The sequence below is a fragment of the Pyrgilauda ruficollis genome, unplaced genomic scaffold (assembly GCF_017590135.1).
Source record: "Pyrgilauda ruficollis isolate IOZ18807 unplaced genomic scaffold, ASM1759013v1 scaffold12, whole genome shotgun sequence".
Classification (NCBI taxonomy): Eukaryota; Metazoa; Chordata; class Aves; order Passeriformes; family Passeridae; genus Pyrgilauda; species Pyrgilauda ruficollis.
The window spans coordinates 4,335,443-4,361,532 of record NW_024510321.1 but is presented as its reverse complement, the minus strand read 5'-3'; the positions used below and the strand labels follow the sequence as shown (position 1 = coordinate 4,361,532).

General features: G+C 42.5%; 1 protein-coding gene across 4 annotated transcripts in view; it reads right to left on the bottom strand.

Annotated features, from left to right (window-relative positions):
* Window positions 1-1,962: 1,962 nt before the first annotated feature.
* Window positions 1,963-26,090, bottom strand: part of GALNT11 (polypeptide N-acetylgalactosaminyltransferase 11) — a 45,326-nt gene continuing 21,198 nt past the window's right edge. For all 4 annotated transcript variants that reach the window (XM_041489806.1, XM_041489814.1, XM_041489822.1 and 1 more), the window contains exons 4-12: window positions 25,811-25,977; window positions 21,487-21,612; window positions 19,937-20,186; window positions 17,540-17,657; window positions 15,761-15,913; window positions 12,975-13,193; window positions 9,821-9,925; window positions 5,229-5,366; window positions 1,963-2,746 (exon numbers count right to left, since the gene is read on the bottom strand). In XM_041489806.1, coding sequence (XP_041345740.1) covers window positions 2,615-2,746; window positions 5,229-5,366; window positions 9,821-9,925; window positions 12,975-13,193; window positions 15,761-15,913; window positions 17,540-17,657; window positions 19,937-20,186; window positions 21,487-21,612; window positions 25,811-25,977 — 1,408 coding nt within the window. In that variant the 3' untranslated portion in view covers window positions 1,963-2,614. The remainder of the gene's footprint in view (window positions 2,747-5,228; window positions 5,367-9,820; window positions 9,926-12,974; window positions 13,194-15,760; window positions 15,914-17,539; window positions 17,658-19,936; window positions 20,187-21,486; window positions 21,613-25,810; window positions 25,978-26,090) is intronic.

Below are 26,090 nucleotides of genomic sequence, written 5' to 3'. Positions count from 1 at the left end.
AGTGAGCAGAGGCCAGGGTGGGTTAAACCTCCACATTGCTGCTGTGACAGTGCTGGACACCAGAGACATTCCCGGCCAACTCTCAGCATGGATCCAGCCTAAAACAGGGCTCCAAGACTTACCATGGGGCAGTGGGAAGCAGCCAGGCCAGAGCTGTCCCTGCTGTCATTTAGATGGTGCACTTTGGCTGCTGCAGGGTCTCTCTGCCCCTCTGGCAGCCACGGCCACCACCCACTTCAGGAGCCAGGGACACAGGGAATTAATTCAGCCCCAGAGTTTCCTTCTGTACAAACAATAAATTCTCACTATGACAGCAGCAAGCTGGGGGCTGTGACAGTGCCTGCCCTGGGATGAGGCTTTTCCTTCTGTGCTTCCTCTTCACCAAAACCTCCTAGGTAGCTCGGAGCAGTCCCTCAAATACAGGGCAGAACTCTGAATTCTGCTCACACCAGGCAGCCCAGCTGGGAACGGGCCCCTGGCCCAGGGCTGGGATTTCCCAGCAGAGATCTCTCACCCTCAGGTGATGGCCTGGCTGCACCAGATCTGTCTGTGGCCAGGAATGCCCTGCAGGAACTGACACCATCCCAAAAGCCATCACCTCCATCTGCTCCTGGAAACCAGCACCACTCCCGGTGACAGCAGCCTCCAACTCTCTCCAGGAGCAAAAGGTCCAAAATTCTCTGTGGCAACCGACTCAGACTGAAAATAAAGCAAGCTGCTGCTCTCCCTGTTTGGGGATTTGTTTGGGTTTCCTGTTTTTTTTACTTTTTTTTTTTTTTAAAGACAACATAAAGGCAACAGAAGACAAGGCCAAGCAAGGTTTCTGCACAATGTGGCTGTCACCCCAGTGTCACAGAGAAGCCCCCACACACAGCTGGGAGGAGCTGTGCCAGCACCTGCTGCAGTCAGGGTGAACCAGACAGGCATAAAGGAAGCTGCAGCCCATCCTTTCACCCAGCAAAGACTGGAATTTCACACACAGCAACCACCCAGGCTGCCACTGCTGCCAGTGAAAGGGCTCACCTGAGCTGACACCATGTTCCAGCCCGACCCTGCAAGCCCTGCCTGCCTGCAGGAGGCACCTGGGAACTGATGGCAAGACTCCAGGTGACCCTGAGCAAGGAACAGCACAGGCTCAGCTGACCAAGGGGGCTGGGGTTGGTTTAAGAGGCTTTTCTTGGTAGGAAGGTGCTAGCTTGGCTGGTGTCTTAATTACTCCCCTTGTAATGCTTTACGTAGAAGAACTTCCCCTTCAGCCAGTTGGTTCTGCTTTGCAAACCCTGGGCCCTCGTTCTCCCTGCCAGGGGCTCACTCCCTCCAGGACTAGTGGAGGAGGCAAAAGCAGCTGCCCTGTGGCCAGGCCACTCTTACCTGCTCCTTTGCATCCTCTGCTCTTCTCCCAGGTGCTGGCCCTGGCAGGGGGCTGAAGGACCAAACAGAGCCTGGCACAAGCAAATCTCCTCTCTGCAGAAAGATGTGGGTCTGTAATTACTCCAGCATTATCATTATTTTCTTCACACTGCCCAAAAGGTCGGTAAGTGGATGCTGGAGTATTTGTGCAGTTGGAGAATGTTTCTGCTGCCCAAGTGGAAGGGCAAGGCTGTCCTGGAACTTCCAAAATCCGAACTGCATGTTCCCAGGGAAGGCCGTGGCTGTGGAGCGGGAATCAAGGCCAACAATGGTGCTAAATAAAAACACACTGGTAAGAGCAGCTTTTCTCTTCTGCAGGAGCTTCCACACGCTGGAGAAGCTGAGGCAGGAAGTCAAAGAAATGGTAAAATAAATGAAAACAGAGAAGTGGAGTAAAAAAACCCAGTAATTATCTGTCAAGCCTTCCAAGATGTGAGGAAGGGAGAAAGGGAGTGAAAACAAGGGAAGACCCAAACTCTGAACATTAGTTTCCATCAGTGTCTAAGTTGGTGCTTTCTGGTCTAACAGCTACAAAGAGTAAGACCATACAAATTAATAAAAAATTGATACTTTATTTTAAATGCAGCTACTGTCATGAGTCATCAAAATAGACTTTGCAATAGTTACTTTGTTTTAAATATGAGGTGACGAATGACAGCAAAGAACTTAAACTACATGAAATGTCCTAAAATTAAAAGAACTAAATTTAAATATTTCAAATGACAATTATCAGAAGTTAAAAGGGAATAAAAATATTTTCCAAAAAAAGTAAAATAATTTTGGCCAGTAATCCCATACTAGAAATGTAAATTACTGAGATACTGCACATGAAATAGTCAAGGAGGACTCCTTTCTGTCATCGTCATTTAGAAGATCCACAAAGCTGAAATCTCACCATTTAAATTACATTGCTCTAATGATTTCTCTTACTTAAAACCAGTCCAATAATCCAGGACCATCCAAGGATGATGATAAATTTCACTCCTTGGTGCAGTGGGGCTGCTGTTCTCAGTGTGTGACCAGGGACCACCTGGACCTTCCCACGCTCAGCTCCTTGGGGCAGGGCATTCCAGCAGGTCCTTCCATGGTTGTGGCAGGTGTAGCAGCCAAGGGCTCTGCACAAACCCCTCCAGAATGACTTCAGATCGTGGCTGAAGGGGAACCAGGGCTCAGCTGAACTCTCCTCAGCCACCTCCTCGCTGCCTCAGCTCTCGAAGTGCCACTGCTGAGGAAGGGACCCGTCGCAGATGGCCACGGTCACGTAGCCCTTGTGGCTCAGTGGATCCACCACCTTCAGGCACTGCCCCACGGACACCTGGTACAGGCGGTTGTTTTTCTAGAGCAGACAAAGACAGATGGGATTTATTTACTGAAATTTCTGTTCTCCATTGTCAGACTGGAGCTGGAAGTGATGCCCAAGGGCAGGGGGTGCTCCTTCTGACAGATGAGCCTTTCAGCAGCGTCCCTGACACAGCAGACCCACAGCAGCAGAGTACAGCACACCCCATAACCACATCCAGACTTTGAAACAAAGGCTCTCACGTCCTCACAGGCCCCCAACTGGGATTTTGTTTATACCACAGTCTTTTAATGAGGTAGAGGGCTGATCAAACCCATTCCTCAGCACTCAGCAAAGAGAGAGCCCACAAGGCTGTAGTGGGCACAGACAGGTCACAGAATCCTAGAATGGTTTGGGTTGGGAGGCACCTTAAAGATCATTTAGGTCAAACTCTCCTGCCATGGGCAGGGACACCTGCCACTAGACCAGGTTGCTCCAAGCCCATACAACTTTGCCATGAACATTTCTAGGGATGGGGCATCCACAGCTTCTCTGAGTAACCTGTTCCAGCATCACAGCATTCTCACAGCAAAGAATTCCTTCCTAATATCGAACCTAAACTTGACCTCTGACAGTTTAAAGCCATTCCCCCTTGTCTTATCACTCCATGCTCTAGGAAAAAGTCCCTCTCCAGCTCTCCTGTAGCCTCCTTGGGCACTGTAAGGATGCTTTAAGGTCTCCCTGGAGCCCTCTCTTCTCCAGGCTGAACAAAGGTCCCTGTTTGCATCTGACCATGAGCACTGCCACTGCCCTCAGCACCCACACAATGGGGAGCTGCCACACGTTGTGACAGGCCTCATGCATGGTGGGTGCCCACAGCCAGGGCAAGGCCAAGCCCCATCCAAGAGTGACAAGGAAACAGATCCTATCCTTTTATTACCTTTAGAGGACTGTGCCATCTCCTCCACTAACAGCCTGTTGCATCTGTCTGGAAAGGGCTCTCTGCGCAGCCCCAGCAGCTCCCATGGGCAGCCACCTCCTGCTCTCTGCACAGAGGGAGCAGATACAGGAGCACAGCCATGCCAGGCTCTGCCACTGCTTTTGGCCACAACCAAATGTCCAGTGAAGCAGGAGGATGTGGTAAGAAAACAAAACACTCCTCCAAAATATCCCCCCAATCCAAGTCCTGTACCACAGCTGGCAGTGCACAGTTAGTATTTCCCTGTATCAATGACTCACTCAATGGAGTTCCCCTTGTTCCAAAAGGCTTGATATCTAAAGGGCCCCAGCCAGCTCTCATATTCCTTATGGGAAAGGTGCCCCCACCTTCCATTTGCCTTTTCATGCCCATTTGAGCCTTCTTCAAGCCTAATTCAGCCTTTCTGAGAGGAGGGGACCAGCACGTGCAGTACAAACACAGTGTGCTGACATTTCCCTGCCTCAGTTTTTATCCCCTTCCTAATCAATCCTAGTATTTGAGTCACTTTGTTTTCTTGTGGGTCACTGATGAGCACCAACGTGACCCTGTTACAGATCCACCTCCCACACCCACAGTGGCCACGGCCAGCTCAAAGCCCACGTGTCACACATGAAGTGCAGATCCTCCAGCCCTGCCACAGGCATCACCTACAGCCACATGCACCCAGTGCCAGTGGCCATTCCCTCACTCCTGTACATCCCTGCCTGCTAACACCAGCTGCAGAACCTTCAATAATTTCTGCTCAGCAGAACTGTTCACTCACTGTTCCCACTGTCCCTGGTGCCAGTGTCAGACACACACAACCCTGGGCTCACACAGTATCTGCCTCTCTATCTCCACACCATCCTGGGCTGCAACAGGACTTGTGGGACTCCCCTGGGGATCTCAAGCTGCCAGCCAGCAGCATGGTAGGAACCCGAGACAGGCTGTGCAGAGCTGTGCTGGAAGCACCACTGGCAGTGCTGGTAGGGCTCTGCCTCCCTCTGTTCAACCATGCTGGTGCTACAGACTCTCTGCTAGGCTGAGAGAATGTGAGGGGCAGCCTCTGAGTGAACACCCAGGAAACAAATTCCATGTGTGAGCAGCACTGGCTTAGTTTTGTAGATTGGCCACTCCAGGCTTTAACAATTAAACTAATGAGATCAATTACAGGGCAGAAGCAACTACTCTGCCCTGTGCTTCTTGAAGCACTAAGCAGGAATCACCACATGGACAACTCCTGTCTCCCAAGCCTGCAAACACAACACAACAAAGCTCTGGGGTGGATTTTCTTCTCTCTGGCATATCCCAGATGAGCCACAGTGCTGTGGGTGGCTGTGACTGGCAGAAGAAAGGCTCAGTGGAGCTGCAGAAACCTTTCTTTGTTGCAAAGGGCCTGCACGTCCCAGAGCACAGCAAAAGTTGGGCTGCTTGAACCATGGGCTGGGCCTGGTACAGTGCAACTGCCTTGGTACATCTGAGGTTTGGTCACAATTAAACTCAACCCTGAGGTCCTGTTAGTGCTACTGTCCCTGACTGAGACACTGATTACATGTGTCATATGGCAGCCTCTCCACTTACCCCAAAAGTCCACTGCTGAGAGCCACCAGAGCCGTGGCATTTCATGAGACGAGGGGGATCGGACGAGCGAGTTTCCAAAACATCCAAGCAAAGCAGATTATTTAAAATCAGCTCGTGATCCTCGTTGTAAATCCAGACCTGAAACAGAACATAGAAAGACATTTATTGCAATGTTTCAGGGCAGTTTCCTTGAATCTTTTGTTCACCTACAGAGGAGATGCTTCAACATCTGGATGTCAGAGATGGGCCCTGCAGTGAGTGGTGAGAATGGAATGCAGCTCCTTCCCCAGGGCCCACCTGCATGAAGCAGGAATGCACTGGTTCATATTTGCAGCTTCAACTGCAAATGGGTTCCTGAATTTACATGCCAGAAGAGTTTCTCTGTGATCACACTGAAAAAAATCAACTGTCAGTTCCAACAAGCAACAAGGACACACTGAAGCTGCCTCTTGTCTGTCCTCTCCCACATGCTGCTTGAACAGAGCAGGTATTTTTGTTCTTGGCACAGGAATGTGTCAGGCACCTTCAGTTGCTGCCATTCATGCCCAAACCCTGCTGGCTCTCAGCAAGGCACATCTGGCACAGCTGGACATTCAGGGAAGCAGGAACAGCAGCCTGGTCCAACTGCAGGAGCTGCTGGTTCTCCCTCCCTTGGTCAAGATCACATCTGTGGAAGACCTGGAGCTCTCATAACCAACAGGAGAGTCTGAATCCCAAGCCAGAAATCAAAGCAATTAAGGAACTTGGGGCTGTGCACCTCAAAATATCCTGGGTTACAGAAGGGTAGAGAAAAGAGAAGTACATGGAAACAGTAGCCCTGCAGTGCAGGGAAGATCCTGGGACCATCTGGCTCAACAGCCAATGACAGCTATTCCCAATGCACAGGGCAGCCCTGGCACTCACAGGACAGCTGGACAGCACTCCCCAGCCTCTGGGGATGTTGAGCAAGGCAACTCCCTTCCTCCTGTCATGGCAGCCTGTGAACAAGAGGAGCTGGGCCCCTCATACCTGTCCCTGCAGTACCTACAGACACATGAAGTTCTTGTGGTGTGCTCCTGCTCCAGCCCTGCTCCCATTTCTCAGCTCAGTGCTGCACTTGCCATGCCCACTGTGTGATTTTTTTTTCCATTAAGTCTGCATGAGTTTCACAGTCAGAATATGGTATATCAAACTCTAGGCAGAAAAGTCAGGCACATAAATTTTGTCTTTTTTTGGCCTATGAAACTAAAAGCAGCCTTCTGGGGGGTGCTGGGATTTGGGACACAGCCTCAGTTGGACAGCATGACTGGAAAGCACACAGTTCATTATCACAGTGACTATTATAACACAAGGAAGGCCTCCTTGGAAGAACTGCAGGGATCACATTAAAATTTGCCCCAACCTCAGGCATTTTGTGTTCTAAAATAGACTTTTCTGTTTAAAGCCTGCCATGAAAAAGAAAGCATGGCAAGATTAGAGGGAGGAGAGAATGGAGAAATGGCAGGACTTGCCAGAGAGAATTACTATTGAAAGAAGAATGATGGAGCCAAGTCCAAACAAGAGATGAACTGGTAAGAATGGAGAGAGAAGATTGCAGTGACACAGGGAACAGATCTTCAATCAAAAACTGAGTAATGGCAAAGAACACAAGGCAGTGGTTAAATCAAGTGTGATACTTCTCCAGAAAGGCTTACACAAGACAGCCAAAATTAATTTCATACTAACTATGTGTTTAGCATAGAAAACAAAGGAAAGAGGAAAAATAGGCCCAAATTTGGTTCCAAATCCAGATTATAGTATCACTATGAATTTGCAGATTATTAACAGATTCAAGCACCAGGAAAGCAAAACCACCCCATGAGGTTTCTTTGTTACACAATTGCAAGCCTTAGCATATTCCAAAAATTATTAACTAATTTTCTGCTGAAGACTGAAAGGATAATGTTCAGCTCTTGTTGCCAAAGGCTGTCAGGAGCAACAGCCCCATACAGGAAAGAAACTCCTGGCAGGCAGCACAGTATCTAAAGTCTGTAAGCAGAAAGGTGCCTTCCCAGGATTTGTCTCATTTCTGAGAGGCTCTCCTCTTTTATCCTCCTATCTATTAAAAAAAAAAAAAAAAAAAAAAAAAGCACCAAAAAACCCCTAAACAAAACCATTAAAAAATCTAATCTATTAAAAAAAAAAAAAAAGAGGCAACAGAGATGCAGGATATTTTCAACCTGGATACACTTCCTAACTAGCAGAGTTAGGAGAGCATCACTGTGAAGACTTTGGTTTCTAAAACTGAGAATGTGTCCAGTCTCCAGAATTATCCCAGACTGTTTCTACTACAGTTAATGGATCACCCTAGTTTTCATTATAACTTATAGACATAATTTTTAATATATTTTCTAGATACAAAACCCACTTCCCTTATTATTTTCTTTCTATAGCAAAATTATGAACTGAATGTCAGTCATGTCAAGCCTGAGAAAGCAGGACAGTGTGGAGTGCCTGACTAATTTTCAACTCTACTTAATGATGACCATCTAAGTCAACTACAATGAAAAATATTGCCCATAATGCTGATACAATTGAAAGCTACAGAATACCTGTTATTTCTTTTAAATCCAAGTTAAATGAGAACTTGAAATTCCCTAGCAGCCATGAAGGCTACACAAAACAAAGCAAGCATAAACCAAAGGCAAAACAGAATTGCTTTTAAGGTCAGTCCCATGACTTTGGAGAGGTTGGTCAACTCTCACATGCATTCATCAGACCAAACACAGGCTTTTTTTCCTAGGATAAAGGCATAAAACAGATAATTCTAGAGCAATACCAGCTGAAAATGCCAACAAGCTGAGTGAAACTACAGTTAAAAGCTTCCAATAGTCAGGGTGTTTCTTGCTATTTTTATAAGAAGCTGCTAAATAAAAGTCATCTTTCTCTACATTGTTCTCACATATCTATAGCAAGATTGTTCAAGAGGTTATGACAGCAAGTTGGCTGAATGCACTCTTGGGATTTATTAGGAGAACAAAATAAGTCTAATAGCAGAAAAACAGTGTTGGTTGACATACTTGGTTGGAGAACAAAATCATTGTGAAAGAAGAGAGCACAGCCAGATTTTTTATGAGAAATAATTGTTAAATTTACCACTAGTAAACCAGAATCATGAGAAAAGAAACCAAAGACCAACAATCAGAGCACAGATTTTTCTTTCTCGGCACCAAAGGGATAACTGATGTTTGTTCTCCTGGATTAAAAAAAGTTTTGATGTGGAAAATCAACAGAGATTTTCCTTTAGGCATGTGGCACTTCATTATGAGAAATATTGCAGCAAGGAGAAGAGAAGCATAACTGAGTGGACATGCCCAGGTTTTCTCACCCAAAGACAGAATGGCTCAGAAGTGCAGCTTTGGCACTGCAAATGTACAATCACTTGGTGATGGTTGGTGCCCATCAGTCACTATTACAATCACACAGCCTTTTTTATTGATAAGACTTGCTGACTATCTTACAGCTAATGGAACAGATGAAATAGGAACAACTCCATTCTCATGCCAGCTTTAATTAATCCATCCTTAACACAGGAACTGGCAATTCGGTCACAGTGATGATTTCTCAGTGTTCCAGAGGTGAAGTACAAGGATGTACTTGTACTTGCTCCTGTCTGACAACTGGACCTGGAGGCCACGTGTCAAGAGCCAGCCACACTTATCCAGAGAACTGCAAACACCCCTCTGTCTTCCTCTGTCACACTCAGCTGGAGAGGCCACAACAGGAGGCAGAAAGTCCCATTAGGTGACAAAGCACACAGCATTTTGTTGGGACTATCACAGATCCACTGCTGCAGTTTCCATAGCCTGAAAACTGTTGCCCATGCCATGCTCCATTTATTCTGTGTCTTTGATTACTTTTCTCTTTAGATCCAAACTAGCTTTTAGAATTGGGTCCCATGGGCTCCTAAATCATAAGTTCTCAGAGTAGTTCTTAGCTATGTAAGCCTTTATGGCATTAGCTGAAGATCTCTCTATCCTGGAGACTTTTTATCCAAGTCCTGAATTTCTGTCACCTGAAAGAAGTGAAACAGCAAAGGCTTCATGTAGTGATCCAAAAATTCTCATTAGGTTTTCACATCTATCTCTAATTAATCCCCAGATCAGCAATTCACCTTAGCCAAAGGATCTTCTGAATTCCTTTTATTTAACAACAATTCATTCATTTATCCCAAACTGCAGCCACTCCAGCAGCAGAGGACTGGGTGTGCAGTACACAAACACCAGCAGGGCAGGAAAGGGCTGCTTTAAATTCCAGTATGAGGAACCAGCTGAAAGAGCTGCTACAAATTCTGAAGTGCCAATCAGTGGATTATGAACCCATCAGGAGCCACTTTAGGGCAGCCTTCAGCCAAATAGAGAAATTCATGCCATAAAGACAGGAGAATATAATATCCAACACTCAGCATTAGTGGAGCTCCACAGTGTCCTTGGCCAGCCCTGATGTTTGAATGCCCCTCTGTAAGCAGCCTGTCTGCTGATGAGATGTCACACCAGGGCACTTTGCCAGCAGGAGAACATACTGGTCATTCTAAAGACATGAATTATCATTCAATATCATTGGGAATCTCATACCTGGTTCTGATCGTTGTAGTCACATTCCCGAACCACCACCAGGCCTCCTTTCTGACTTGGGTGGCCCTGGGCAACCAGGCATTTGTTGGTTTGGAGGTGATACAGCTATGAAAGGAAAACAGTTTGATAGTCAGTGTGCTGAAAAAAACTCAGCCAACACTTCCAGTTATTAAAAAAATCTTCCCTTTTAAAATGCCATTCTTTTTTTCAGATAATTTGGAGAAAAAACTGCACTAAACAGTTCCAATTTGCTTTCTAATTACATCAAGATTTCTCTCTCTGGTACAGTACACACATCCTGGCACTCTGTCAAGGTTCTTTGCCCACTTCACTCTCCATGGAAGTCTAAGGCCCTACAAATTTTACTCAGGAATATTGACTGTACTATATAAAATGCATTTTACTACAGTTTAGCTTAAACATAAGTCTCCTCCTTCAGCTTCTCTTCATGGAACAGGACTACCTCCCCGAGAAAGGAGAAGGAATTACTGAAATGCAGAGATTTATGTTGTTAGCAAATTGCTTTTCAGAAGCATTTATGTAACTGAAAAGCCACTGTTATCAGCTATGGTATTTTACTGATGGATCAGGGAGGAAGAGAACATTTTACAAGTATCTAAATGCTATTTTTGCTCTAATGCCCTACCTAGTCTGACTTAGGGGAATGGTGTATCAGAGCACTGAATTCAGGTCAGAAGCCTGTCCTGTGATGCAGAACTGTAAGCACCTACCATCAAAGCAAACAAGATGGCTTTCAGCAAGCTGGCAATCTCTCCTGATTTGAACAATGATGCCCACCCTAAGAGACATCCAAAACATTTTCTGCTCGCTGTAGTTTAGGTTGTTATATTTCAAGAATCAAAAAATCATTAAGATCTTGATGTATCCCCACAGAGGTACTCAGGGAGAGAAAACACCTCTGATTCTGGCTTTAAATTACACACATGCTCTGAACTAACTGCTGGCCAGCAGATGACTTCTTTTCAGCTTGATTATTTTTCTTCCCCTGATGTGGTGGGGATCAGGCTCTGCAGGCAGCCAAGACTGCCTGCACACTATGAGCTGAGAGATGGCAGGGCCTCAGATCTGACACCCACATTAAAAATACTTATTTCCAATCTGGAGCTGGATGTAGAGGAAAAAAAAAAGAATTTACTGTCCTGAACTCCAGGCCAGGCTGATTAACTAGCCAGCTGAACTTTATTATGAAGACATCCATAGCTGTCTTGGCATTGCTGTTGACTCTACAAATTTTTAGAAACCAAAATACACTTCCAGTAATAAAAGGAACAAACTGCTCGATCACATGATAGCAACAATTAGCACAAATACCAAATAATATTTTTCACTAAACACCATTTCTGGACATAGCTGTCCCAAGGCACAACAACAATTGCCTTGAGTGCACCATGCTTCTCCTGTTCCCCACACACATCTAGAACAAATTACACAAAACATTCTAAGCAACATTTCCTCACACCCCAGATCTAGCACAGATCTCATTTTCATCATTCCTCACTCAACAGAAGGTTTTTAAACCATAGACTACACGAGTTTTGTATGATTTTTGTCCTTTTTGTTTTATTGGCCATGATGGCCAGCATTGGATAACACTGGTAGCAGCTGCAACCATTTGTGATCATTACATTTCTTCCCAGCTGTCAAACCACCACTTATCTTGGTCCAATTAGTTTTTGAGAATAAAGTGAGATTTGGAGTGATTCCTCCCAAATCCTAAAGAGTCTGGCACACAGTGGTGACATTGGCTGATCATTCTGTTCCTTGCAGGCATCTGGAAATAGTTTATACAGCCATCAGAGCCAAAGCTGACTCTCTCATACAATGCTGGGTATAATTCTTGAACCCCAGAGAACCAAGCCAAGGAATTGCATTTTTCTGCTTCTTTTCCCCATTTCTTAAGGTGCACACAAACTTTTTCTCAAAATTAAGCCATGGTAAATAAGTGCTGGAAGAGTTAACCTTAAGTGTTGCTGAGATATTCAGATCCCTCAAGGATTTCTCTCCAAAATCAACAATTTCTCAGTTAAATTTCTGTCTGAATGAAAGCAAAAAGCTATTAAATTTTAAAAACAAGAAGAAAAGGTCTGACTAGGGGAGTAACAGCATCCAACAACAAGGGGAATCAGCCCATCAGTTTTATTCAGGGAAACCACATAACAAACTTCACAGCTTGGCTGGGATGTTGCTATAAAAATGCTGCACAAATTGAGGATTCCCTGCTGCTTCCAAGAAAAAAAAATCTAATAGTGTCAAGAGGTCCTGCATGAACACAGGTCCTCCTGACTCACTTCTTGCAGAACCAGCAGCTACTGCAGCCTGGGGGGACATCACTACTAAATGCTTCCAACTATTGAGTTAAAAGGGAACCTACTAACCATAATCTGTGTGCACATGAAGCAGTTTAATCCAGAGTATTTTCTTCCATAGAGAAGACATTGAGATAGTTGTCTTGGGTCTGAAATTATCCATTATTTTTGGGAAGCATAAAAAGCACACATCAAGTGAATCTGACCCTGGAAAGAGCAGATGCAGCTGCAGGTGACTGCCTGCATACAAACCCATAAGCAAAGGTCTCAGAGCTAAGGCATGAATTTAATAATGATTTCCTTCATGAATACACATAAAAATTTCTCTCTTCACTTCTACTTTGAAGCAAAAAAGAGATGAGAAAAACTCAATTTTTGTTCATTAGCTAGCAGCCAATACCAGAAAAGCCACCATCAGCCTCAGATGCAAATGTTCACCTTTGCAGAAAATTATCCAGTAAAAGCAATGAGTTTGGAAACTAATTACACTGTACTCTTATCATAAACCAACAGAGTGTGAATATTTGAGGGCAAATTTCTCTATCCAAATCCATCTCCAGAACCAACAGCCATGAAAACACATTCTAAAGACTGCAAAACTTCCCAACTCAGAAATTCAAGGTAGAGAAACCTCATGGAACAGTATCCAGTCTAAGAATGACCTGAAATATAGATCAGACTGATTTGACAAAAATCCTGTTATTTTCAAGACAGCTTGTTGCAAAATTTATGGAAACAGACTATTTTGTTGAATTTGAGCAAATCTTTAAGAAGAAGTCTCATAATAATTAACACACCAGAATTCCATATATTTAAGTTTCTCTTACCCTTCCACGCTGGATTATTTTTGGTCGTTTCTGTGCTCTATTAATAAAAACTGGCTGTGGAGCTTTGGCATTGGGCCCAGATATTTGCATCTCAGGATAGATGTTATCTAAATACCACTTAAAGGACTTGCAGTTCAATCTCTTCCTCAGTTCTACACGGTCAGTGATATTTCCATAGCTCCTCATCCTCAGCTCAGGTCTCAAAGCAAAATACTGCTCCTGTAATTAAGAGAAACAGGTTGGGGAAAAGGGGAGAAAAATTTCAGATTACTGATTTCCAAATTGTTCCTGTTTCCAGGACTCCCAAAATTTCATTTCATTTCATTTTGCTAGTGCTTTCATTTCAGTTTGCTAGTGCTTTCAGTAGGTTTGAAACTGGCAGTAGGAAATTGCAGTGCTTGCATTGTTACAGGAAGTGAGATTTAATCTTGCCTAACTCTGAGCTCATCTTTCTAACTGAGGTTTTTGGTTGTTTTTTTTTTAAGATAATTCTTGGGTACAAATTTTCTGATCTTTTTTTAGATGCCAACTTGAGGAAGAAACAAATCAACCCCGACTTTGTTCCATTGGCAATACAGGCATCCTAAAATCAGGAAGTAAAAAACAGATGCATGTACCATCAGCAGCCTCATCTGACAAAAGTTTCTTGAAATTATTTTTGATTGTTCAATGGATTGTTTCCATTGCTGTGGGATTCCAGTGTGTTTTGTCTTGCACAGTTTCCAGCCTTCCAACTTTATAAATTATTAGGGCAAAACCATTCCAGAACAGACCTATAAATGGGACTAATATAATGAAGTTCAGTGGGAACACACCTTATTCATGTGAATAATCAGAACTGTCACCTGGGCTTTCTGGGAAGCCCAGGTCTTTCCATTCATCTGCATCATCTCCAAGAAGACTCCCACAATGTTATTTTTTCACATTCTATTGTATGATAATACTCAGAATCTTACAGATTAGGTGAAGATAGATTAAGACTCCAACCCAATCTCATGTGCTGTTTGACTCCAATGCAGAGACAACAATGGGGACAAACAGGAACTCATGAATGTACAATGCAGCACAAATACTATTGCTAAAAGTAGGAAAAAAAAATCCCCTTTTAGCATTTAATCCCAGATAAAGTTACAGAGCCTACAGAAAAGGCATTGTATTTGCATATTAATTTGTTTACTAGGTACTATTTAGAATTCAGTTTTCAGGCCACTGAACTATGGTATTTTCCTGGATTCATCTCTAGGAGACATTTGGAATTCACCCACCATGATGTGGTTCTGACAGTTTTCAATTACTTCCTGCTATCTGATACTCAGAAAACAGACAGCATCACCTCTGGACAAGTTACACATCTCTCCTCATCAAGATCTTTGAGCATTTGGATGTGCTTGATGTATCACTGCTATTTTGACAGCAGAGGAAGGGGAAGTGTGTACTTGGTGTACATTGGACTGTTGGCCAGCTCTGAGGAAGTCTGGAGGCAGACTGGACATCACAGTCTGGCCTGCTTGGAAAAGGAGATCTGCTATTCCAATTTTCTCTTTCCTGGTTGAAGTTCAAATGTTGGTATCCTATCTTGCATGTGTTATTTATTACCACAGTCTACATGAACTTATACTTTTGCATTTTGCTTTTGAGAGTAATGAAAATTTTGCTGAATCACTGCCCTTATGCCATTTCATTTATTAAATACTGATATTTACTCGTTTAAGTCTTATCTTTGTACTGTGCATTGTTAGATTGCTTTGGTAAATTATACTGGCCCTAAATATGCATTATTCTTATTAAAAAAAAAATATTTCCAAGCTTGTCTTCCATATATTCTCTGACAACTATCAGAGAATCAGAGCAGAAACAGCTGGAAAAGTTCTGGACACAAATCTGTGATAATAGAGTGCTAGAATCAGCAGTTCAAGTGCTTGCTGGATAAACCAGTTCAGCTGGAAATTATAACAAAGAAACAAGTCCAAGCTTCAGAGAAAGCCATCATTAATCACAAAACAACTGTGCCCAGACATTGGTAAAAGGGAAGGTGATAGATCAGATCTACCAAAGCATTACAGAGATGAAGAATGGAGATAAAAATTAATGCCCTCTAACAGGTTCCCCAAATTGAAGATCAAGGTAAAGGACGGGGAATGAAATATAAAATTAAATAAATATATCTTATATAGAAATTGTAGGGACCACAGGAAATGAATACACAGCAAATCCTATGGTCTCATTAAGTATCCCAAAGATGAGGGACTCAGAAGCACCTGACCTATGTTTAAAAGCATCGTTATCAAGATCTGAAGACAAGGAAGGAATACATTTGCCCTTGAATCCAGAAATTAATCCTGATTGCTCTTCCAGGGCAAGACAGACTAAGAAGCATATTGCTAATTAAAATAGAAAGCAAACAAGCACCAAAAAAAATCCCTATCTCACCAACATGGAAACTACCTGAAGGTACAGTACATGGCTGCCACGTAATACTGATTTGGACACAAAGCAATGCAGAGCTTACAGAAGCTCATCCATCATCTTTTACTTCACTAAAAAGGCATAAAACTCAATCTCCTGCAGGTAGCAAAGTAACAAGGAGGAGACTTGAGCACTCAAAAGCCAAATGACAATTCTATAGAATTTAGGAACTCTATCAGAACTAACATTAGGAGTTCAGGCTACAGAAGGAAAACCTCATCAGAGACATAACAGCTCTCGCTGCGACACAGTTCTTTGACAAACAAACCAGTCAATAACCATTCAATAACTTCATTTCATGACCTAGAACTGCCTCTTACCTTGTATTCATCCATCCACACATGTGCCAGCCTCAGTGAGTTATGAGCCATGGTGTCCTGTCCCCCAGGTGAGCCATAAGGACGCCTCTTACGGAAAATGTGTCCTACCCTGGAGCAGGGGATGATCAGAAGTCTTCCACCACACATCCAGATCTGTCCACAAAAAACCAGAACATGTTCAGGTTGCTCACTCACTGTTCAGACTGCTCACTAACTTCTCCCCTTCTTCAAGGTATACCTTATATGTTATACAGGATTAGGTGCCAGCAGTGTTGGCCTTCATGTCATGTTTTCTGACAAATTAGATTTCTAGATCTCCATGTTACAAAAGATAATTTTTCTCATATGACCACACTTTCCACAAAAGACATCATGGCTTTCAAGAGACAAACAGAAAATTTTGCTGTTTTGCTCTAACAACCTAGCAGAAAACACTGGGATTTATGGGCTAGGACTCATCCTGCAGATTAAGTTACCTAAATTTATTTACCTGCATGAAAATTATCCACAATTCTGTGACAGATAACCAAGACCAGTCTTTGTCATCAAGGGAACCTGAAGAGCTTTTCAACTAAGTGTGGAAACTAATTGGGCAGAGCTGTTTGTTTCTGCTAAGATAGAGGAACTCAGAAACACTGTTCCCATTCAGATGCTACATTTAGGAATCTTTCTCTGTGGCACCAGGGATCTACACTTTATTTACACTCTACTTCAATTTATTTTTTTTAATTGCTTTTTTAACTTCATCCTCCAGCAAATTATCAGCACTGGCTCTTTGCTGGACTAATATGTTCTCCAGGCCCATAAAATCATCCCACATTAGCAGTTCATAATCAAGACACTTTTAAAACTCCTTCTAGACAAGATAAAGACTCAGCCTCTTTCCAACTCTCCCCCAGAGAGACAGGGACTTCCAGAAGCTCTAAATTCTCTGAATGTGTTCCAATATTTCAAAGCTGTTTCTACTGAAACTGTGTATTACAAGATAACAACAATAATCTCCTCACACTCCACACACTTTTATTCAGATACCTAATAATTACATTTATACTGAAAATTTAAAGATTTTATTTATTCTGTACACAGTCCTTTAAAGTCACTCAAATGTACGAAATTCCAGTTCTTATTTTTGAAACCTAGTGTTGAGTTCTCTAACTGACAGATTCTTTAAAGTTTTGGGGGTTTTGTGTTTGGTTTTAGGTTTGTTTGGGTTTTTTATGCTAACTTCACCTTTTAATCCCCTTTTCATATCTGTCATGATAGCATATCATTTTCAGGCAGACTCTTGTCAAACCTGTTGATGAAAGCCCTTTACAAAAATAAAGAGATAAGCACGACATTAAGCACAGTAAGTTTTTTTCCTTTCAGTGGAGTGACAGGGAAGATGAGAGAAAACACAGGAAGCCCAATGCAGCTCCATTTTCAGATCTTTCTGATTTTGATTTTCTCATTACTTTTCCAACCAAGACAACTCCTCTTCATGACTCTCAATTTAGTTCCAGAAAATTTTACAATTCCAGGTCCTCAAAAAGGAAGCTGAACTGTCCAAAGAAATACACTAAGCTTACATCTTAGCAATATTTCTGTGAGCCACACATCTCTTGTGTGGCTCAACTTTCTCAACTTGTGAAATTCATTAGACATTGCTCAAACTAATTTGAAAAACTTGCATAATTCTTCTTTTCCTACTCTTCTTTACAACTATTAAGAAAAACTCTACCACCAACCCAAGAAAAAGCCACAAACATTCAACTACAGAGCTGTAAATTCTCTGCTTACCCGAAAAGATATTTCCAGGTTTTCTCCTCCCCAGATGTCCATGCCGCTGTCGTACTGCCCAAGCTCGTTGAAGTACTCGCGGTCCATGGCAAACAGCCCTCCAGCCATGGTGGGTGACCTAAAAAGGTGCATGGAAGGAAGTCCATTTTCTTTCAGAGAAAAAAACCCCACACAGTAATTTTTGCTGAATCTGTTGGTCCCGAAGTCCAAATTTATAAACTGACATAACACAACTTAAATCCTTCAGTCACTTAGACATGAGTTCTAGTCTCAAAACATTTGCAAAAGCAGATCTGTAAGTGATATTAGTGATATTCCATTGTTCCAATATCCATAAATCTTATTTCTTTACCTGGTAAATTTGAGGAAAAGGGATAGGACAGAGAAAGAGGAACAACAAATGCCAGAGGCAGCTTTGTTTCATCATTAACTCAATTATCAGTTTACTGGCAAGTTATTTACACTTCCTGTATTTATACAGATGGTCCCTCTGGCATTTTCCAGTTTTTCACCTTGCCTGCATGTTACTGGAATGTGTTCTATTCTGTAAAAATCTGCATAGACCCTCACTGTTCAGTCTCTAGATTGAATTTCTACTGTATCACGACACTGGAATATGTGGATGACCTACAAGGGTATAACAGAATAAAAACACTACATAAAAACAAGATATGATAGTTGGAACATCCCATGGGCTGGAAAAAGGCTTTTTCCCATCCTTGTAAAAACCCCCTGTGATGAAACCAAGCCTAGGCCAAGATTTCATTGCTTGTTCTCAAACAAATTTTTACTACAGTTTCTGTCACCTTAAAAATTGGGTTGAAAGGTTGCTCTCAATTTTCCCACCCTGACACCAAAATACTTCACTGGGGGAAGTCTCTAAAATTCAACACTTTCTGTTGGATGGAAAGCCTTTTACAAGGTTAAATAGCAATCTAGCTCCTTATTCAAAGGAGGCAGAGACCTTTAGGTAGGAAAAATCACTTTCATACTCAGAAAAGGTAATATTTTGAGATTATTACACTTACTTTAACTATAAAGTTCTCTGTCTTTTTAGCATAGGACGTTTCATAAAACTGAGTTGAAGGAATGCAACAGCAGTGTTGAACACAGCAACAGCTAACCTTCAGCCACTGACCAAATTAAATGTGAGAATAGCTCTTAACAGAATAAGGATTTGAACACTTGATGCTGATTCTCCACTCAGGTTTTTTTCAGTCTGTCCTTTCCTTCCAGGTTCAGAAACTGCCACAGTGACACTTTCCAAACAAGCCAGTCAAACTGTTAAATAACTTAATAATTTTCCTGGCTTCTCAGACAAAATCTGGGGATGGGGAGATATGGGAAGGCCAACTCCAGAGCTGTCAGATGACAGCAGAGAACCTGTGCTGGAACTGTTTGTGGCAGCAGAAATGCTCTTCATTTACAGTCCAAGAAAAGAGAATGAGAGAGAAAAGAAAACACACCCAATTTCTAATTCACTTGGAAAGTCTTATCCACAAAGAGTTATTTTGTAAAAAAGGGGAAGTTCTTCCACCTGACAAACCTGAATTCTGTACTGAGATTGATATTTGCAACTAGAAAAAGCACAGTGAGCTTCTTGCCTTTGCTGTAGAAGTTCTGGTTCTTTTCATTAAAGGATTCACTTGGGACAGTTCTATTTTTGTGTCTGAACCACACATGTCTGCCCCTAATAAAAGGTGCCTGCTGACACCATTTTACATCAGCTACATGCTCACTAGAACCAGATATTGCCAGTTCTGCACAGGTCATACAGCCATCAGTGGTTAAAAGATAAGGAAGGTAACTTTCAAGTCCCAGTGTTGAGCTTTCCTGAGACTTGTTTCAAAACAACTCTCAAAAGACCACAAAACCAAATTCCTATTACCATAAACAGATTTTCCCAATCTAGTAATTCTTCAGCACTTCATCACAGAAATTATATAGTTCATATTAGTGGGATATGCAGGCTATTCCTGGAACAAAGGCAATATCAAAATTATCATTAAGCCAAGCACATCAACAGACTGGAAACAAACATCAATGCATAGCTCAAAAGTGAAATTATTGGATAGATTTAATACAGACCACCATAAGCTCCCTCAGAATTTTGTCTTCAGCAAAAGCTGCTATTGTATAAGCATTTTCTAGAAGTGTGCTTTCTTGACCTAATAAAACAGATATATATATAATTCATTATTAAATGCAAGAAATTAAGGTGTAATAGTTTTGGTTCCTACTCCCTATTTCTAAGCGAAATAAACATGTCAGATATTTGACAGGTTAGGCACCTGCTCCTAAACCTGCACAGCCAGAGAACACTCCCTACTGCTTAGGAAGTGCTCCTGATCACCCCCGTGTCGCACAGAGCTTCTCACCACAGAGGAGGAGCCTTACTTGATTGGAGCAGTGGCTCCCTCGGGTCCTTCCAGTTCTGCCAGGGGAACGAGATCCCATTTGAAGTGCAGGCCCCAGTTAAAGCCCCCCCGCACGACGGGGGAGGAGCTGTAGGTGAGGGTGTCGGCGCTGATGATGTCGATCACGGGGCACACCACAGTCCTGCGATCCTCCCTGATGGGAGTCAGCAGAGGCTGCAACCACATCTCATTCACCTCACAGTGACTGTCCAGGAACACCAGCACCTTCCCTGCAGAGCACACAACACAAAGATCCATGGGGCCACGGAACACAAACATGCAATTCAGTGCAAACACACTGCATTAGACAAAGCAACACTTGGCAATTTACATGGAGGTTACTTGCCACAGTCAGTAAGAACAGTTTGATCTGTGACACAAGCTCAGTTGGTCTAAAAAGGCACCAGCATCTTTATGACACAACATAAAATTTATATAACACTAGAATAACGTAGGAGACATGGGAAACAGGTCTAAAGAAAACAACTTTGGAGCATACAAACATAACAAGACACCCCACAGTCAGTATTTGACTGGGCATGGAGATGGAACTCCTGCAGTTCAAAAGAGTCATAAAATTAATTAAAATTGCACTAACTGAAATGTATTTTAGCACAGCTTGGAAAACGTAAGCACAATCTTCTCTCTGGATTATACCATTACAATGGTAATGAGTAAACACCAATTAAGAGACTTATCTGCCACTCAAAATTATTTAAGAAAGTAACACACTTTCTCTGATGCCAGAGAATTTAACTGAAAGCACATTCTAGTAAAGGCTGTTTATGAATCACCAAATATTGGTTTTCCCAATTAGCACTCACTGCAACAGAAGAGCTTCTACAGAAGAACATTATAATTACATCTAAGCATTAACACTAGATTAGTGTACCTTAAAAGGGAGCAGATTTTATTTTAGAGCAAAAGTTCACACATAAAACATGCAAAAAATATTCTGCAACTACAGTATCTTGACCACATGGAGATGCTCCTGAGACAACATTCTTTCAGGGCAAGAATAGGAAAAACTCTACATTGTCTCACTAACACTGCAGTCATTGTTTGAGATATAGTGCAAGGGAAGATTTGGGACGATGATAACTTGTGTTCATAACTTTCAGTAAAATGAGGTACTTTTTTAGAGCACAATACTGGTTTTGTTTCACAGTTTCACTTACCCACACTAAAAAAGTACCTCATTTTATTGAAAGCAAATGTCCCCAGGAAAAAAAAAAAAAAAAAGAATCAACAGCTGGGACACTCAAAGTGTCTCAAGGTTTAAAAACCACTCAAATTTCGATCCAAATTTCAGTTATCATTTGAGATAGTGCAGGGGAAGAAAGATTTGGGATAATGCTAAGTTGTATAGCTTAGTGTGTGGCATGACATGCAGAGCCCCTTCAGGAGGCTGAAGTAACCACAGGTCAAACATCCAACATCTGAAAAGCTGTACTACAGAAAGAGAAGTCACCCAATCAACTAATTGTAAAGTCCGCATTTACAAAAGAAAAGAGAGAAAAGCAAGTGTACCTGTGGCATGAGAGGCTCCAATCATCCTTCCTCTGATCAAGCCTTCCCTCTTCTCATTTCTTACCAATTTTGTGGTTTTAGGAAGCTGGGTTTTAACATATTCACTCAAGTCTTTTTTCAAGTCAGCTGAAAAAAAGGAAAACACAAGTTCAACAACAGGAAAGAAATTCTGAAAGCTCTGTTTAAAGTATCAAGACGTTTAACTCAAAAATGGCCAAAATCTTGATCAAAGCATTACCCTGACACAGCAGAGCTTCAAACTAAGAGTATTTTAAGGACAGTCATTCCACATCCTATACTTCCCCTCCGATGCCTTTGGTACACTACTCAATTTAACTGGAACTACTAGACTCAAAAAAAATTGCTGTTCAAAGAAACACATTTCCAAATTCTTCTCATGGTGACTGGCATTTGCAACAGATGCAACAATAAACATTTCATGCAGGCAAATTATTTAAATTACTACATTCCACACACGAAAACAAATGCTGACAGCTTTCAAAAGAGGCAGGAAGACACCTAATATTATCAGTGCCTGCTTCACTGACAGAACAACAGATACCAAGTACAACTCACTCACAGCTGGTTGCTTTTCTAAAACCAAAAAGGATCAAAGATTCTGCTGGCAAGCCTGTGCTTTTGAAGGAGTGCAGAGTTCACTGGAGTCTATGGGCACTACTGTAACTTAGCTGACATCAATGGCAATTTTAAGAGTAACAATAGGTCTTTCACCCAAGGTCAGTGGTTTCTAACATTAAAGCAGAACTACTGAAGAGAAGATGGACACAAAGACTGAAGTAATGGAAAAGCATAAGTTAATAAGCTTATGGAGAAATAAAAAGGAATATAAAATGAGAAAGAAAAGCAAAAACCCAACTGAGATTTCATAGAGAACCTTGGTGTAGAGAGGCAGACAGACTTGTCACAGGATATGAAATGGAATATATGTGGAAGTCAGAGCTATAACCTTAAGGAGGAATAAGAACTTTCAGGCAGGAGATTCCCAGATGTCATTCCAAATTTTAGATCTCAGCTTTTGCATTTAAAGGAAACATGGTGGATCAGAAGTGAGAAGGTAACACACAGAAAGTATGATGCTAGAGAATACTCTAAGACAAAGGAAACTCTCTGGGGAAATACAGACAGAATTCATTTGAGTCACAGGAATTCTCTCCCCTGGTCTGGAATAATGACATCATATGCCAGAGACAATAGAGAAGATGTTTTCAGAGAAAATCTCCTAGAAAATTGATTAAATAATCTCTGAAGTATCTCCAAATGAGACACCCAAACAATCAGGGCAGATTTGCAAACCTAAAATAAAATACTGTTTGAATCATTCTTCACCTGATTCATTATAGCAAGAGAAGAACAGTGTACACCTGCAGAAACAATGGGACAGCACAAAGCAGAAAAAGCTCAGTTATGAAATTCAACTCTTACAGCAGATGAGGCAATTAAAAAAGGAAGGAGTTTCACATCTGCAAACTTCTGAAAAGAGTAGGAAGGGAAAAAAAAAAGGAGAAGATGTGACCAGGAACTAAACCAGGTCCACAACATTGGCTTGAGCAGCAGAATGGAAGGCAAGGGCCAGTAGAGTTTTGACCCACACAAATAGGCATCCTGCTGGCAACTGTGCCCATATCACAGATCATTCTTAACAGGCAGGTTTGTCTCAGACACATTTTGGGATTTTTGCTGTTGATGGGTTTTTGTGTGTCACCTCCATGTCCACTGGGAACACTGACTACTTCTGATACAACGCAAAAAATTGCTTCAATCCAGCCTGAGAAATTTTCCTCCAAAGAGAGAATTGCTCCCTATTAGCCAGTCTTCAAAAATTACTTTAGGCATTACCTTCTTCCATATCTATGCAACAAAGGCAAAATGGGCTCTAGGATGGGAGTCTGGAGTGTTATTATTTTAAACTATTCTAAAGTACTGAGCTGCAGACAATTGGCTCCTTTTCTGTTCTTCAATCTCTCCTTCTACACAAAAGAATGCCTCCAGTACCAGCCTTCAAAACACATCCTCAGGCTTTTCCACAACAAGTTAAGATGAAATCAGGGAGAAAGAGGTTATACCAGAAAAAGAAATCCTGCCTTTCAGGGAATGGAGAAAAATACAACAGTGGGTTCAGCTGAGCCATGGCAATGCCTCCTTGGCCAGTAAAACTGTTGATGGTTGAGTCTAAGAAGCTTTTGAGGCAAAACTGGGTGCAAAGGCCCAAGGTTTGCACAAGAGCACTGATGTGTACCACAGCTCTCATATTAGCAGGTGAAGAACTAGAGAAAATTTCATCTAGAACACCACTTCAGAAAGCAGGCAATGGAAGGAAAATTAATCTGTAATTAAAAAACAAAACAAAGGGGCATAAAGATCAAGCAAAATGCCTGAGCTCATGATATCCATAGCACAGCCAAAGTTTTTATCCATTTCTTCAGTTTCCAAACCATCCCCATTCCCCACCTTTCTTCTGCTGTAAGAATTCGTCCACTAAAATTAAGCAGCAGCAAGCACATAGGATCATTAGCATCAAGGGCAGTAATTCTGTGTAAACAATACCTCCTCCTGCCTTTGGCTTCAGAACAAGTTCATATGAAGTCAGAAAGACAAAAAACAGCTACTTGAATATTTTGAACTTAATTTGGTTCAAATTCACTTGTCGCTTTAATTTAACAACAGACCAGAAGAGTGATAGTATTACTGCCTCAACACAGGCATCAATCAAATGCATCCTTGCATTCCAAAGACTGAGTTTTGAAATAAGGCAAGCTCTGAATACAAAACAAATTGCACAAGACACTTTATAGCAAGGCATATGCTCCCAAAACACAAAACAAGCTCTAAATTACTACACATTCTTATCAGCAAGGAACAGTGTTTGATCTTTGTTCTCTCTTGTATCTTGACATTTGATCTGACCTCAGAGAAATCAACTTCCAGCACAACAAGAGAATGCCATTCTACACCAGACATATCTAATCAGTCTCTTAGAGCAAGTGAGACCTTAAACCAGAACCAAACAATGAGACCAAGGGAGCTATAATTATATATATTAAATAAAAATGCAATCTAAAAAAATCTTTAAAATGCAAAAAGTTGTGGACTTGAACAAAGGTGAGCAGGGAACCTGCACAGTCATGCTGGCAAGAACTGCTATGCTAGCACATTCTTCAACAGGCATTAGGCTTTTGAAGAGCCAAAATGAAAGGCTTTTTGAGGGCCATGCTTGAATTGCGTGTCTGTCTTTGCTTTGTCTGTCAATCGAGAGAAAAAGCAGCAATCCTTCAACAGGAGGAAAGCAGCTCTGCAGAGTCTACCCCTCCAGGGCCCCTCCGTGCCTGCAGGAGCAGAGGTTGCTCCCAGAGCCAGGACAGCCGCTCCCGGCGTGGCCACAAGAGGTTGTTGGAGAGCCACGCAGAGCCCCGGCCCCAGGGCGCTGCTGCTGGTCCAGAATGCTGAGTAAGTACAAAACACAGCTCTGATTCCATCGTGCCACAGCAACATCGGCAAGGCTGCAGACGGGAGTGCCTCCAGCTCCTTTCAGATGCATTCACAGCGAGCAGTGGCCTCTCTGTCACCTGCTCTGAGCACCTGAGCAGCTCAAGCCAGGAACTGCTAAGAAAATCCAAACTATGAACATCTGTATCATGACCCCTACTCATCAGTGTGTGCAAGAGGTGAGAGAAGAGTGGAGCACCTCCCCTGTGAAGGCAGGGGAAAACTGGGGTTGCAGCCTTCCTGTATCTGAAGGAACTCTACAGGAAAGCTAGAGTGGGACTCACCAGGAGCTGTAGTGACAGGATATGGAGTAATGAGTAGAAATTGAAAGAGGGAAGATTAAGGCTAGATATTAAGAAGAAACTATTTCCTGCGAGGGTTGTGAGACACTGAAACAGGTGCCCAGGGAAGGTGTGGATGCCCCATCCCTGGAAGCATTCAAGGCCAGGTTGAACAGGGCCTTGAGCAACCTGGTCTAGTGGGAAGTGTCCCTGCCCATCACAGCAGGAGTTGGGACTAGATGATCGTTAAGGTTCCTTACAGCCCCTTAACATAGTTTGACTCTATGATTATTAGCTTCAAAACCTGATTATGAACATTAAAGCCTGAATGATACAAAGCTCATCAGTAAAATGGCACCAGTGGCAAAGAGGATGTCACCTAGGGCATCTCTGGACACCACACATCTCCACTGGCTGGCTCTCTGGTGATGGGCTGCAGTACAAACTGGTTTTGCATCATGACTTCCACAATTTATTTTGGCCAGTCAATAAAGCAGGGGAAGGCCCAGGAGAGTAATACTCCTGAGAGAGTCTCTCACCCAATTCACTGTTGTCATCCACCAGAATGATTTCGTGCAGGAGGTGGGCGGGGGTGCGGTCCAGGACGCTGTGCACCGTGCGGAGCAGGGCGGAGAGCGCCTCATTGTAGAAACAAATCACAACGCTGGCAGAGGGCAGATCAGCAGGGTAGGACTTCTCTCTGCATCTGCAAACAGGAACAGAGTCTTTGTCACTATTTACAGAGGGGTTTCCATAGAGCTGGGTCACTGCTGAAACTTCCTAAATAACAAGCAAACATTATATGTGTAGGAGGAACCC